Consider the following 14,782-nt stretch of genomic DNA (forward strand, 5'->3'; position numbering starts at 1 on the left):
GAAATATTGTGCCTCCTCCATACCTCAATGACAGGATCGCACCAACAATAGGCTTTCGTTGGTCTCTCGATATTATAGACCAATCTCTTCCTCTATTTCCTCTGTATGGAAAGATGGTATTGATGATCAGCTTTCAGTATAGGGAGACCGATCTATTACTTCTCCTCTGTATGGAATAAGAAGATGGTACCAAGTGCAGGCTCTCAGTATGGGTAGAATAACCCCCTCCTCTATTACCTCTGTATGGAGAGTAGGGATGGTATTGGAGACCAGCCCTCAGTATGGAGAGGCCAACCTGTTACACTTGCTCCATATATAGTGAGAAGGAGGTACCAATGATATACCCTTGGTATATAGGGACCAACAACCTCTTCTGTTTCTTCTTAATGAGTGAGAAGACAGGAACTAATGGATTAGCTGGGAAGCAAGCTGGTAGGTTGCTCAGAGAGTGGGTGGGGCTACCATACAAACGCTTATGTAATAGCTCTAGAAGGTTCTGAGGATGTACTTCACAGGATAACCCATTTGTGTGATTCACAGAGACTACAAAGAAGAGCAATTGATTTATTAAAACTGTTTAGGATCTTCATGCACTGATGAAGCATCGCACAGGAAATGGAAGACACTGTTTAAAAACTCCTTCACAATACCTTGCACTGAATGAACCACAAACTGGTCATACAGGAATTTATACATTTAAATTTGCATAATTCTAGTGGTTTAGCTCCTAAGCACTCTTAGCCAGAATCAGCTTTAGCAGTATTTCTGCTCTTAGTATTTCTGAATCACAGGCTTCCTAACATGACCATAATGAATATGTAGTGTAGGGTTTCAAAACTTCAAATACATGAATCGCATGAGGCCAGCTAGAACTTTTGTAAGAACTACCAGGATAATCATCACAAACAGCCTTGTACAACACATTAGGAAGTACGTGAAGTGAAACTTTTTCAGGGGTGCCAAGATGATCTGAGAGGATGAGTTAGTAATCCTTATATTGCACATCGAACAAGAAGAGATAAGATCAAAGATTCAGACTTTTAAATAGGTCTCACTAAATTTATGTGTCAGGTGGGAAACTTGCCATCTAAAAGAACCTACCCATATATACTTGACTATACGTTGACCTCATGTATAAGTCAAGGGTAGGTTTTGGGGCCAAAATTATGGATTCTGATATGACCTATGGATAAATCAAGGGTAAAACTTAGGGGGCATGTGACAAATGATCTAAAGGATGAAGCAAGGAAAACAATGCCAAACAACTTACAAAATTCCAGCAGGCACAACTGTTTGTGCTCATCCTAAAAGCTGGATGAGAAATAGATGGGATGTCAATGCTTCCAGGTTTGATTATGCTCTTGCTTTTCACCAGGGCATGGCTCCTTTTTAAATAAGAGTTAAAGTACAGTACTTATATTGACCCATGGATAAGACGACTCAGGTTTTTGGGGTCAATTTTGTAACTCAAATTTCTAGATACAGTATCTGCTCAAAGATAATCTGATTGACTAGCTTCCCCACTCAAGCAACTTGTCCTGCAAACCTAATCCAGTGCATGGCATTCTTGAGTTTAAACTTGGGTTGCATGCCCTTCCCCACAGACAACTGTGGGATTGGCCATGCTCAATTGAACATCCTTTGAATAATACCTAGGTTTATGGGTTGAATGTGGGGAAGAGAATTTCTCTAGATCAGAGAACCTGTGGACTTTCACAGGTTGCTATATCAATTCCCATCTATTCCAGCAGCACACTCAAGAGTTGGGAATATTGGGAATTTTAGCTCAGCAACATCTGGAGCAGCACAGATTCTGTAACCCTGCACTAGAGCTTTTGCTTCAGTTCCTATCATTCTGGATTAAGTTCCTCCTAACTGTAAAACCTGCATCTGAATTAGAATAGAAAGCACCCTTAACAGCATGTTTCCAGGTCACTACAGATGTATGGAGTTTATCGCATTGACCTTTCCCATCCTTCTCCAGCACCTTGCAAAGAATGGGAAAATCACATTCTTTCAAAAAGTGAGGGAGAAGTCCTGATTGGGTACAGGGTGCCATGATTGGCTACGGGATACCTCCTGCCTGGGCACGGAGGTGTGCAATGAAATCTGTGTTTAAAACTTCTCATCTTACTCCTAGCTAGGGAGGAAAGGATGGGAAAGGGCAGTGCGATAAACTCCTATCTTTGTCACCTATTACCAAGTAAACAATAAGCAGATTGCCTTGTATCATAGGATATTCGTTATGATATACATCCAAACTAGCAACAAAGGTGCTTGGTAGCAATCTGGCCAATATGTTCTGGAGCTCTTTCATCTATCAATTAACCTCTTTGGAGAATTGTCTGCTGATGCTGGGCAATAACTCTCACAACATAAAATGTAAAAAGGAAGAAATTATACAACTTTATCTTAACTGGCTTTCCAAAATAATAAATGCAATGTTTGGTTTGCCTCAGTGCTACATCCACAGTTTGGGAATGATAATACTGCCTGCTTTACAAGAAATATTTAGAAAATGTATTCACAAAGCTTTAAATATTGTAAAGTACCAAAAATGCTGAACAATAATTTTTGGATCTATTGATTAACCCAATTCAATATGGGTTACTTCTTCATTAGCTTCAAGTTTAAGACAGATAACAAGCAGCTTCATCTTTTCAAATATAGCATAACCATACAATAGCATAATAAAAATAAGAATGATGGTCAGGTTGTGTTTGAAGAGTTTGTGCTTTGTTGACTGCATGCAGCTTAAAATATGTATATCACTATATTTCAGCATTTATCAAAAACCCTTAATTTATCAAAACCCACATTTTTTTTTTAAAAAAGGAGACCTGGTGGTGCAGTGGTTAAATGCCTTTACTGCACCTACTTATAGCCACAAGGTTGTCAGTTCAGTCCCAGGGCTCCAGGGCTGACTCAGCCTTGCATCCTTCAGTAGGTCGCTAAAATGAGTACCCAGCTTGTTGGGGGCAATTGGCTTACAGTTTGTAAACCACTTAGAGAGTTCTAAGTGTACTGATAAGCAGTATAGAAATGTATTTGCTATTGCTATTTTTTTTAATCAAAAACTCTTAATTTGCATCAAGTTGAAAGAGGTTGCATTAAATGTTTTTAAATATTATAATGCTGTCATTTAGGACTCTATAGATTTTTTTCTACACCTTTTCACCAGGATGTGTCTCAAGCAAAGAATGCATGGACAATGAAACTGCCATCTCCTCCTCTTCACTGCAAGCTGGCCTTCTCCTGTTCCCTTTTCTCACTGCAGTCCCCTGCTATTTCCTGCCATGTCACTTTACCTGACTCCATGAGATGATTCTGAGAGGGCACAGGGATGTGAAGGACTGAGAGGGGTTTCCTTTACATAAATGTTTTCACAGTTCTGTTGGCATTGGATATAATCTACTGAATCAAAAATCTTTGCTTTATACAGGAAAAGCCTCTATACTCCAAGCTTCAATATTCGATGTTGCTTCTCTTGTCCCACCTCATGACACCACCTTTACCTTAGTCCATACTAGTCTTTTCTTTTCAATCATAGTGAGATTTATTTACCTTTGACCTTGATTTGCCATTTTCTCCACTGGAAGACATGTCTTTGATTGCCTCTGGTGGCATATAATTTACAGTGCCAACCTAAAAGCATTAAACATAGGATTAAATACATTTAACTGACAAAAACAACATTTTTAAAAACACAATTTTATCAGTCCTCTCAAACCCATTTTAAAAGACATGGATTGCAACAATGTAAACAATAAGAGTTTCAGATAATTCATTAGAAATATTTAGTACAGACAGAAATCAGTCTGGGAAAGGACAACAAGACTTGTGAACAGCAAAAAGAGAGAGTTAGGAAATAAATGAGTAAACTAAATATATAATAAGTAAGTTTAAAAAGTTTCAGATCAAAAAATCAATAGTCCATTTATAATAAATGCATAGGCTGTACAACTTTACAGCATAAGATGTGTGTTGGGGATGAATTAGTGGAAAATTGATCACCTTTCAGTAAAACAAGCCTTCTATAAAACAAATGTCCCAAACAAGCAAAATTCTCCAGGCTCCTCTTGATATCCACAAGCTCTGCCGCCACTCTTGCATTAAAAAAATACTGGTGCAAACTCACTTAAGACAACTGTATTATTGTACTGATGCTGAATTAACACATTCCGCAATAGACTCACCTGTGAATCTTTAACAATACTAGTCACATCCGGCTGCATTTGGTTGGCAATACCGAAGTCTATTAATTTTAGCATTCCATCTACCAACAGGAAGTTTGCTGGTTTGAGATCACTATGAACAATACCTGGAAATTAAAATTTGCAGTAACTTCAGAATCAAGTTGAGACTATCTTCCAGCTCTGGTTTACTCTTGTCTACCTTCTCCTGGTTTTCCAGTTTCAGCAATTCTATGTAGGGTCATTTGACTCCAGTTACATCACAGGGGGATAACTGCAACATGCCATATATACTCAACTATAAGTCAACGTCGTGTGTAAGTGGAGGACAGGTTTTGGGGACAAAATTAGGGATGCTGATATGACCCAAGGATTAGTCAAGTGTATCCCTTCCTCCCCCTCTGCAGTGTTGTTGTCCCTTCGGAGGACATCCAGAGGACATCCAGGCTGAGGACGGAGGGGAAGCAAACATTTCCCTCTCACGCCCTTCCTCAGCCCAGTTCTCCCTTCAGAGGACATCTGGAGGACAGCCAGGCTGAGGAAGAAGGGGAAGCAAACGTTTCCCACCCAAGCCCTTCCTCGCCCGTCTCTCCCTTCAGAGGACATCTGGATGACAGCCAGGCTGCGGAAGATGCACGAGAAGCAAGCCTTATTACCATATTGCCCTGTGTATACCTTGACCCAGGTTTTTTGGGGTCACTTTTGGGGCATACATTTCTCAACTTATAGTCGAGTATATATGGTACTATATTGGGGAACAGCTCTATTCCTGAATGTCATTTGGAAACACTAACTGAAGCAAAATCCTGTAATTGTTTGTTGCATTAGTTGCCATTTCATTTCTGAAATTCACTTCACTTCTGAGAGTAATTCAAAGTGCTAGACATTAAATGGCTACCTGAGGTCCTGTTTCCTCCTACTTGCTCACCCTTAAGGTTGGCAGTAACGTCCTTCTTATGTGAGCTGTTGCCTTCAGAGGCATGACTAAGGGAAACGTGAGGCAAAGTCCTCTTCCTTTTTATGTTCTGTGGCAACTGGATACTTTTCTTTAATAAAAGCATTTGCCTCTCTTGTTGTTTAATTTTATTTACTAACTTTGGGCCCAAACAGACAGGCCAAAATAAAGCTACTTCAGGTCACTTTGGAGGTATACAGTTTAAATGATGCATGCATCCTAAGAGGCCAGAAGCCACCCCAAAGCCATGCACTTAGTCCTAAGAACTGGAGCACAGCTTTGGTGCAGCTTCTGGCTTCTTTAAGATGTGTGTGTCATTTAAACAGCACACCTCCAAAGAGACCCAAAGCAGCTTTATTTTGGCCTGTCTGTTCAGGCCCTTAGTTTTGATTCTTTGTGTTTTTGCCTTTGTTGCTGCTTTTAGCTTGTAAATATGTTTTAAAGATTGTTTCTGTGTTTTATAAATGTTATAAGCTACTATCAGCATCTCATTTTATGAAAGCTGAAATAAAAGGCACCATTTTTGTTATAAAATGTAACTAAATGCTATACTTGAAATATTCCATGTAACTGTTGAAAAATTGTGGATATGGTGTTTTAAAAAAATCTGTCACTAAGAAAACTTTACACATCTTGCACTGGCAAGGAGACAAACATGCTTCAGACTTCACACCAATGGCAGTGAATCCCTTCAACATGTAAACACAGATTTTAAAACATACATTAAAATATACTTTGCATGTCTTATTGAGATTGGCCAGGAGGTATTTAATTCAATTTTTTAATATCACAGAGAAATTTGAATTTTCTTGCAAGCAAAGCTGGACTCCTGCATGCAGATATAACTGTGAAGATGGAGAGAAATAGAAACAGGTGAGGCTGGTGCAACAAAGTACTAGAATTAGCTCAAAAGACGTGTTGAAGTGAAAATAGGTGAAGGAGATCAGACCCAGAGACAAGCATAATCAGAGGCCATGAACTGTCCACACCACTGATTGTATTTTACTTTTCAAATAGTATTATTAAGAGTCCATTAAATGTATAAAATATACTGATTAGTGTAGGGATGTATATGTATGAACTTCCCTTGCTTCCAGTGTTTTCTCCAAATATGACACTTAGGCAGAGAGAGAAGAAAAGCTTTTGCCACACCTCTGCCAAAGAGGCTCACTTGGGCTCAATGCTTATCATTTTTCAGCAAAGAACGTTGAATTCCCTCAAGATTCATATAATTTTAATTAACCTGGTTTTATAGTCTGCTATTGCCATGTTATGCTTTTAGCATTTCACTATTTTACTGTTGTCTCTGTGATTGTAATAACTGCTTATATCCTAAGTTGCTCTTGTGAGCAGCCATGCTGAACAAAATAGGCTGGACAACAATAAAAGTGTTTTTAAAAGATACCATGTTGGTGGATTGTATGGACAGCTTCCAACATATTTTTCCAATAGCTCTTCCGCTCCCATGGGTTAATTGTCTTTTTCTTTTTAAGCCAGCTGTTCAGATCAATATTTCCACACTCTAACACCATATAGATATTCTTCTCCGCAATTTCACTAAAACAAGATTGTTAGAAAAAGGAATTGATATTTCAGAAAGCAAATACATTTATATTTCATTTCATTCAATAGGGTTACATGATGGATCTGTATAAAAATTTACTCACTAGTCATAAAGTCGAATGATCTTATCACTATGTTGCTGAAGTTTATTTAAATACGCAATCTCATTTTTATAGCTTTCTATAGTTTGCTGATCTGCCTCTTCTAGATTCACATATTTGATGGCAAACAGCTGCTTTTTTTCATCAAGTACTTGGAATACCTGGGCATGGGGGACATATAAAGACATTCTGTATTTATTTACTTTCAAATGCATTTCCTATATTTACATAAAACACTTGGATTTTAATGTGTGAAAAAAATGGAGATAGTCATGGAGGACAATATATACACATCCTATATGTATATAAATACATGTAAATACACATACATTTATAGACAAGTAGATTGCTGATTTCATTCTGGGAATTTGTTCCCATTTGAATTAGACCTAGAAGGATATGTATGTATCAATCAGCAATCAAATATCGCATATCAAGTTAGGTCATTTTGGAAGGAGAGGATTTAAGCATACTGTCACTTTACATGCTGTTTTGTACCTCTAATAACAAATTTGATTTTATTATCACAAAAAATAATTAATTCTGAATTAATGATAACTTTCCCTAGGTTTTCAATTCAAAGACATGGAAATATTTAATTAAAATTAAGATACAACAGCTTTGGAAAATAATGACACTCAACAATATGAAAATATACTTCTCAGGGTTGCAATCCTATGAAAGCCTAATGGATAGCAAGCCAATTAAGCCCTGCAGGTGTGACTTCTGAATAAACACGTACAGCTTTGTATTGGGAGTACTTAAGAATCATGGGCATGACTCAATCTGTGAAAATGTGTTAATAAAAAAAATCAAAAGCTGAAAAACTAGTGAAAAGTAATTAGAACAGGTTTTTCTTCTTCTGCACGTGTATCCCGACATTCTGTTTTTAGCATTTGTAAGGAAGAGCATTACTGAACACAACTTGTTGTAATTAGTTCTGGCATGATGAGACTGAACACATTTACTCATCAGGAATATCTGGGATGCCAATTTCTCAGAGTAAATTTAGGAATGTGTATGTAGTGTAGTACACTGGAACCCATGATTATGGAGCGATACTTTATTTCCTCAGATGCATGGAATGATGCACTGGAAATTGGACAGTCTTGAATCCAGATTAGATGTACTGAGTAAGTTTGGCTGGACATAGGATATGAGGAGGCATATACCATCCCAAACTGTTTAGGAAGTCTGAGTAATTACTACAGTGGACCCTTGTTATACGCTGGGGTTTGGTTCCAAGATCCCCTGTGTATAACAAAATCTGTGTACAGTCCGTCCTCACCGTACGCGGAGGGATCCGTTCCGGATCCCTCCGCGTAAGGCGAATTCCACCTATGCTCAAGCCCCAATGGAAACAATGGGGCTTGTGCGCGGCGGCACAACGGGCGCGGCGGTGCGGGCGCGCACAGGGCGCAACAGGCACACGCGCCCATTCAATTGAATGGGACGCGCCGCCCCTTCTGCCCCGCACACGGCCCGGGGCTTGAGCGCATATGCACAATATTTTTCCAGTGCAGTTCACATATTTAATAGCTTTATCCCCTTCCCTTCCAGCAGCATACTGAGCACATTCAAATGCTCAGCAAACCACAGACCCATCTGTTTATTTATTGACACCTAAACCCAGCACTCTGATTTGTTTTTCCTTGAACAAGAGGGTTTGAACCCATGGGCACATTCTTAGTGCATTTTTCTAGCTTGGCAGGAAGGAAACAAGCAAATTGATGGGGAAAAAATAGAAGGTATCTCTCCTGGTTGCAGTGTGAAAAACCTGGCAAGCTACATCCTGCCTCATTCGGCATAATGCATCATACACTGTAGGCCAGGATTCTCAAGAATTCTGGTTTAGAATGACATCCAAGCTCAGTTAGTAACACAGTTTAGAACAAAGTCAGACTAAAAGTAAAGCATACAGCTTTGCAGCTGATCCCAGTTAACTCCTAAAAGACTGAATAAAAATAGTTTTGAGTGTCTCTGAAAAGAACCAATAAAAAACACATGAACCGCTTAAGAAAGCTCATTCCATAATTAGAAGATCTTGTTTCCTTACGGAAACCAACCTAGAGAAAAACTACATCAGCTGATCTTAAAGTCCTGATGGGTTCCAAATGGGAGATATGAAAATCCAATCCATGTAGAGCTTCCCAAGTCAAAAACAAACAAACAAACAAACAAAAAACTGGCCTTATTAGGTCTAGAAATAGTCCCCCACTATGAACCAGCTTCTACAGGGAGTGAGTGAGCCTACCTAGAACCAGAATTTTGTAACCAACCCACTAAGCTGTTATCAACTTTGCCCTGTCTAAACTGAATTTCAGTTTACTCTCTTAGGATAACCTATATTGCCTACCCTATATTATTATCTTTTATTGTAGCCCACCTCGATCTGTAGAGAGAAGCGGGCTAATAATAATAATAATAATAATAATAATAAATTTGTTGTTGTTGTTGTTGTTATTATTATTAGCCTCTCACTGTATATGGGGTTTCATATTTGATATCTATCATCGGGCATGTTTTTGAAAGGTCACAATGACCTGAACAAACTAGGAAAGTACACATGCGAAGAATCATACTAAGGACCTAAGGACATGTGGGAGACTCACACACTATTAAAATACACACAAAAGGGTGTGCTGATCAGTTCCCCATGCTTTTCCCATTTTCTCTTGCAGTAGAGACAAAGGGAGTCCCATCGCAAAAGCAGCTGAAGACCACCTTCCATCCCACCTCATGTTGTGCTGCTATTTACTCTTTCTGTTCAATCCAGGGATTGTCTCAAATCTAATCAATCAATAAATCTTTATTGCTTTTGGCCAATGGCCATTGCAAAAACCAAAATAATAAAACAATACACATAATATTTCCATAAAAATCAATATACAATGAATTGTAAAATCTAAACAACGTTAAAGCCATCAGCCAATCTGGCTCCTCTTGTCCATTCCAAGGGGAAATCATCTAGCTTTTGTTACACAATGTCGTAGTAACAAGCACCTGTTGAAGGTATGAAACAGGATATAAACATTCACCCTAATCATAGCTACTTTGTCCACAGATAGGGGTGCTGTTCACAGACCTGGGCTCTGTTCAACAGATGAGGGTCCAATTCTCTCTGTCTAACTCTCAAATGCTATCTGAGCCAGACTCCATTTACCATGGGTCCCTCTTCAAGACTGTTAATTATTGCCATCTTTAAATGCCAATTCCTCGCTATCCAATCTTCTGTTAGCCTTGTATGGTTCTTAAGGTTGCATTGGTTTTGTATGTGTGCATGCAAGCTTGCACATTTCTAAATAAAAACCTTTCGGTTTACTGAAACTGGAGTCTCTCTGCAGTTAATACTGGCATACAAAGGTTAAAAGATCCCCTCTCACAGGCCTCATTTTTATTTCCTCAAAATTTCAAAGAGACACCAACACTGATGATGAGGCAACGTCTTCTTCCCTTTTAGGATTACAATTTTCCTCGTCATCTTCTATCTATGATTATTACTGCTGTTAAGGCCTAAACTGCTTGTTCATGTTACTTTCCCATTTTGTCCCAGAAAGGCTTACACATTTAAATTTTTACCTTACTCGATCCTCCACTGCCTATTTGTTTCAACACAGAGTAACATTTTCCATTAACAACAATGCATTCATTTGGTGGTGCAGAAGCTGAAATCTGAATAAAAAGAATATATGTTAGATGCCTTCTTGATACTGCCTCAATGCTTCATTCAAATGTTTCTGAAGTTCTACTGATCTATGCGTACAATACCACATTAAAAATGTTAAGATATTAAATTATCTTGTACAAAGACACCTGATAGGAAAAGAAAATCCCTATATATTGCATGCTAAGAGAAAAACTTACTTCAACACCTACTATCTCAATTTACTGAACAATACAGTGGTACCTCGGGATACGAAATACCCAGGTTACGAAATTTTCGGGATACGAAAAAATCCCATTGGAAATCATTGTTCCGGGTTACGAATGTTTTTTCGGGTTAAGAAGAAAATTTTTGGTGCTTTTTTCGGCTTTTTCGCACGAAACGCGGCTTTTCCCCATTAGCGCCTATGGCAATTCGGCTTACGAAGGCTTTTCGGGTTACGAAAGCGGCCGCGGAACGAATTACTTTCGTAACCCGAGGCACCACTGTACTGCCAATCTTGGAACAGGAAGGTAAAAAGTTGTGTATCTCTAAAATGCAAGAAAGCCAGTAACACTGGGAAATCCCAATTTACATATGAACTATGGTGATGGAATAGATCCAGTCCAATAAGAAAGGCTTCTCCTAGCATCTGACAATGGATGAGATGGTATAGTGGACAAAAGGGGAGAGGGGGAAATGCATGAGAGCTTCTGAAGGATTTAAGGACCCTGTGTTCACAAACTACCACTTCTGTGAATAGAAGGGAGACATAGATGCACAAAACAAACACAAACTACAGATGTAGCTAATAATATCAAAAAGAACAATCCTCACCGTGCATAGCAAAAACTTCATACCACCACCTGTGCTCTCCTTAGCTAAGATTTTTTACTTCCCAAATAACTTAAGCTATAGCAATATATATTAAGTTTCCTTTTACTGCTCTAAAATGTTGCACAATTGTTGAATCAAGCCTACCACTACCATCCTGTTTGCTTCTGTTACGGTACTCGTCAATGAAAAGCTACAACTATTTCTGAAATCAGCGCAAGTTAGAATCTATGTTAGATAATCCTTAACTACTTACATCTCCAAAATAATGAGTTGTTATGACATCTATTTAATTTTTTAAAAAAATTTATTATCTCATCATATACTTTCAAAAGGAATTATTTTGGAAAATTATTACCTGTAATGCAGTCTGCATTTGGAAAGGGGTTTTTGGAGTGCAAGGCGGCAGATATGAAAATTGGTTGTACGGTGTGGTTGCCCTTCCCGCAAGAAGAAAATCATTTGTTACGACTGGAGTACTGAAACTGTCAGAAATATCAGTTGTTACAATCCTTGTGTACAGACAGGGCTACACTCCTTTTTATTCATATATTTGTTTTCCTCTAAGCACAACAGTGTAAGCTCAGTGTAAAACTTTAAAGCTTGCTTGAAACATTTTATAATTTGTTCTCTAAAAAGGTAGTCTACTTCATTTAAGTCTGAGATTTCGGCTAACACAAGTTGGGGCTCCTAATTGGCACTGAGACTGCTTTCCTAATTCTGCTGCCCTGTGAATTATATCTGTTTCTGTTCCAAACCATTCTGTTCAGAACAAAAGAAGTGTTCCAGTAGCAACTTTATGTGCAGAGGGGCTATGTAACTGGATAGAGACTATCAGTGAAATTCTTATGCTTTGGCTTGTGTGAGCAGAAGTGGTTTCCACCTTGAAAATAACCATGAGACAAAATCTCTGATACTTAAGCTTATATAAAGCTTATACCTTTGCTAAACCACAACTATTTCTAGAATGTCTTTTGTTAAAGACCACATGTTTACTATTGATTGCTTTTCAAAATTTTAAAGAACATTTTCATGTGAAGGCTAACATTACCTCTGAGATATATCCCACTTCTGTTTTCTTTTACAGAACGTATTTCATGCAATTATTAAAATGCATCATCTCTTTGTCTGTTACAGAATAGGTAACAGTTTGTTAAACTCTAGAAAAACCAATTTCAACAGAAGCCTACATGTAAAATCAAAACTTAAAATTTAAAAAAAGATTTATTAATTTTTAATTAAAATTTTAAAAAACCCACACACGCATTACCAGGTTATATAATCACGCAGGGTTTTGTTGCTAGGTGTTGTGCCAACATATGCCTGACTTTTTCTTTTTGAAGCAGTCTCTGGTGGCGAACATCTTTGCAAAGGTAATTCTGGTGGTGATAATCTTTTAGAAACTGGAAATGCTGGGCATTCAAAACTTGACCTTTTCCCCTATAAAATGGGGAGGGGGATATCAGCTGGTTGCAAATGAATATATACAATATAAACATATTTCCATTATTCCATATTTAAAAAATAGAATTAATAACTTATTGTTTCCCAGGTAATTATTATATTGCACATTAGTCTTGTGAAGTTTATTGGGTATCTGGCCAAAAGTAAGCATTCCTTTAGCATTTATATAAAGTCATTACGCATACTACTGATTAGTAGGATATTATGAAATGTCAAACTTAAATAAAAGCTCCAAAGCTATTTCTTTCTTTAGTCTATTTTTATAACAATTATTTTCACAATACTACTTTCATTTAGTTCTAGCCTCACACAGAAGTGTAGGACCATAAGACAATAAATGACTTGCCAGCTAATCACACGTTGTCAATATCAGGTTTGTTAATTCATTTTAATGATGCCTCTCTCTCAAGTGTAGTTTTGAAAGTTATATATCAGCTGCTTCCTATGTAATAAAAGGATGGTTGGAATAAATCCAATCCAGTTTAGTACACTCCCTGTGCAAAGCTAACAGTTTGAAGAGATACACAGTAGCTACATCAGCCTGTAAACCCAGAAGGTCAAGATGGGCTTTTACATTTCATTAACTACTGTTAACACCAACAATATTATCAAAAAAGTACCAGTTCATTTAAGTTGAAAAAAACTTTTTAAAGATCACCTCTGAGTTTCTGTTATGCAATGCTTCAGGATGAGACCATTTATTTCTCGATGGAAAACAGTGCAATTTGGACTGTTCATTTTCCTTTTGGTCATCTCTCTTGGAAACAAAATTCTGCAGTTGCTTTTCTAGACAGTTTGACTCTATGATCTTTGGCTCATCATGTTGTTCTTCCGTTTCTGAAACAATTTGACTAGTTATCAACATAGAAATGGTAGAGGTCCTGGTAGGATATCATAGAAAGTCAGTCAGTAAAAGCAGCTGAACCAGGCAAGGAATACATAAGACTTATGGTGAATGGACTAATACATGTTGGGTTTTTTAGAAACCACCCTTAAAATAAGAGGGATGAATTTGGCAAAGTGACCTTTTGCAAATGTCCCCAGTTATGAAACAGGAGACCTAAAATATGAAATGGGGTAGTTAACAAGAAAATATATTGAAGACCACAGGCTAAGAGGTAAGTCCCAACTAGAGTAGATTCATTTAGTTTATGATTTAACACCTATGGAAATATCATTGATTCAATGGACTTTCATAGATGTTAGTTATATTAATCAGTTCAATAAGACTTTGAGACTTGCAACCAGATTTAACTCTGCCTTTTTTTATGATTCCTGAATGTTTTCCTGTTTGTTTATCTCCAGGATAGGGTAGCGCATACCAAGGCCATTTGTGTCCACCCAAAGTTCCTGCAACCCCTCCCCAATTTTGGGGGGTAGTCAAAATAATTGGAGCATAAATGGCCCTAAGCATACCCAAAACTTCTGGTGCATGATGTTGGCCATTTCTGGGTATCAAGTGAAGTACTTCCAATATTTTTGGACCCCAACTGATCCCCTCCCAATAAACTGTCCAGTCACCGGGGGGGGGGGGGGGGGAGAAATGCCCCATCTGAGCCTGGAAAAGATGAAGGGCTACAAAAGGCAGCACTAAAACAGATTGCACTGTACAGAATACCAAAGGGTGACAATTTAGTCTTCATTTCCTTCTGGTTCTTCTATCAGGTTTACCTTATTGTCTACTAGGCTGATTATGCTGTGAATACTTCTACACTCCAGTTCTGAAAGGAATTCACAAATATCAGCTTTGAAGCCTACTAGAGAGCACCTTTCTTAAGCCCAACACTATACATAGGTTAAAACAAACCTTTTCTTTTAATGGTGCAACTGGAATCATATTTATTTTTTAATGTCAAAGATGAACTGGTAGCTGCTTCCAAGCTCTCATCATCGGACAAGTGAGGTTCTACTAGATTTCTGCTTGGCAAACACTACATAAAAAGGAGAAAACTTTTTAAAAGGTCAAAATAATCCAAGATACAGATAAAACTGTAGTATGTTATTAACACTGACTAATTTCAGGGCAAAA

The 14,782-nt window shown here is 37.9% G+C and overlaps 1 protein-coding gene across 1 annotated transcript in view; it reads right to left on the bottom strand.

Moving 5' to 3' along the window:
• The window catches only part of LOC121917392 (dual specificity protein kinase TTK-like), a 60,545-nt gene that overhangs the window by 9,726 nt on the left and 36,037 nt on the right, over window positions 1-14,782 (bottom strand). Inside the window, exons 10-18 of the mRNA XM_042443335.1 lie at window positions 14,561-14,684; window positions 13,412-13,590; window positions 12,560-12,729; window positions 11,648-11,774; window positions 10,392-10,484; window positions 6,816-6,973; window positions 6,554-6,705; window positions 4,197-4,321; window positions 3,565-3,645 (exon numbers count right to left, since the gene is read on the bottom strand). Coding sequence (XP_042299269.1) covers window positions 3,565-3,645; window positions 4,197-4,321; window positions 6,554-6,705; window positions 6,816-6,973; window positions 10,392-10,484; window positions 11,648-11,774; window positions 12,560-12,729; window positions 13,412-13,590; window positions 14,561-14,684 — 1,209 coding nt within the window. The remainder of the gene's footprint in view (window positions 1-3,564; window positions 3,646-4,196; window positions 4,322-6,553; window positions 6,706-6,815; window positions 6,974-10,391; window positions 10,485-11,647; window positions 11,775-12,559; window positions 12,730-13,411; window positions 13,591-14,560; window positions 14,685-14,782) is intronic.

This window comes from Sceloporus undulatus, unplaced genomic scaffold (genome assembly GCF_019175285.1).
Source record: "Sceloporus undulatus isolate JIND9_A2432 ecotype Alabama unplaced genomic scaffold, SceUnd_v1.1 scaffold_16, whole genome shotgun sequence".
Taxonomy (NCBI): Eukaryota; Metazoa; Chordata; class Lepidosauria; order Squamata; family Phrynosomatidae; genus Sceloporus; species Sceloporus undulatus.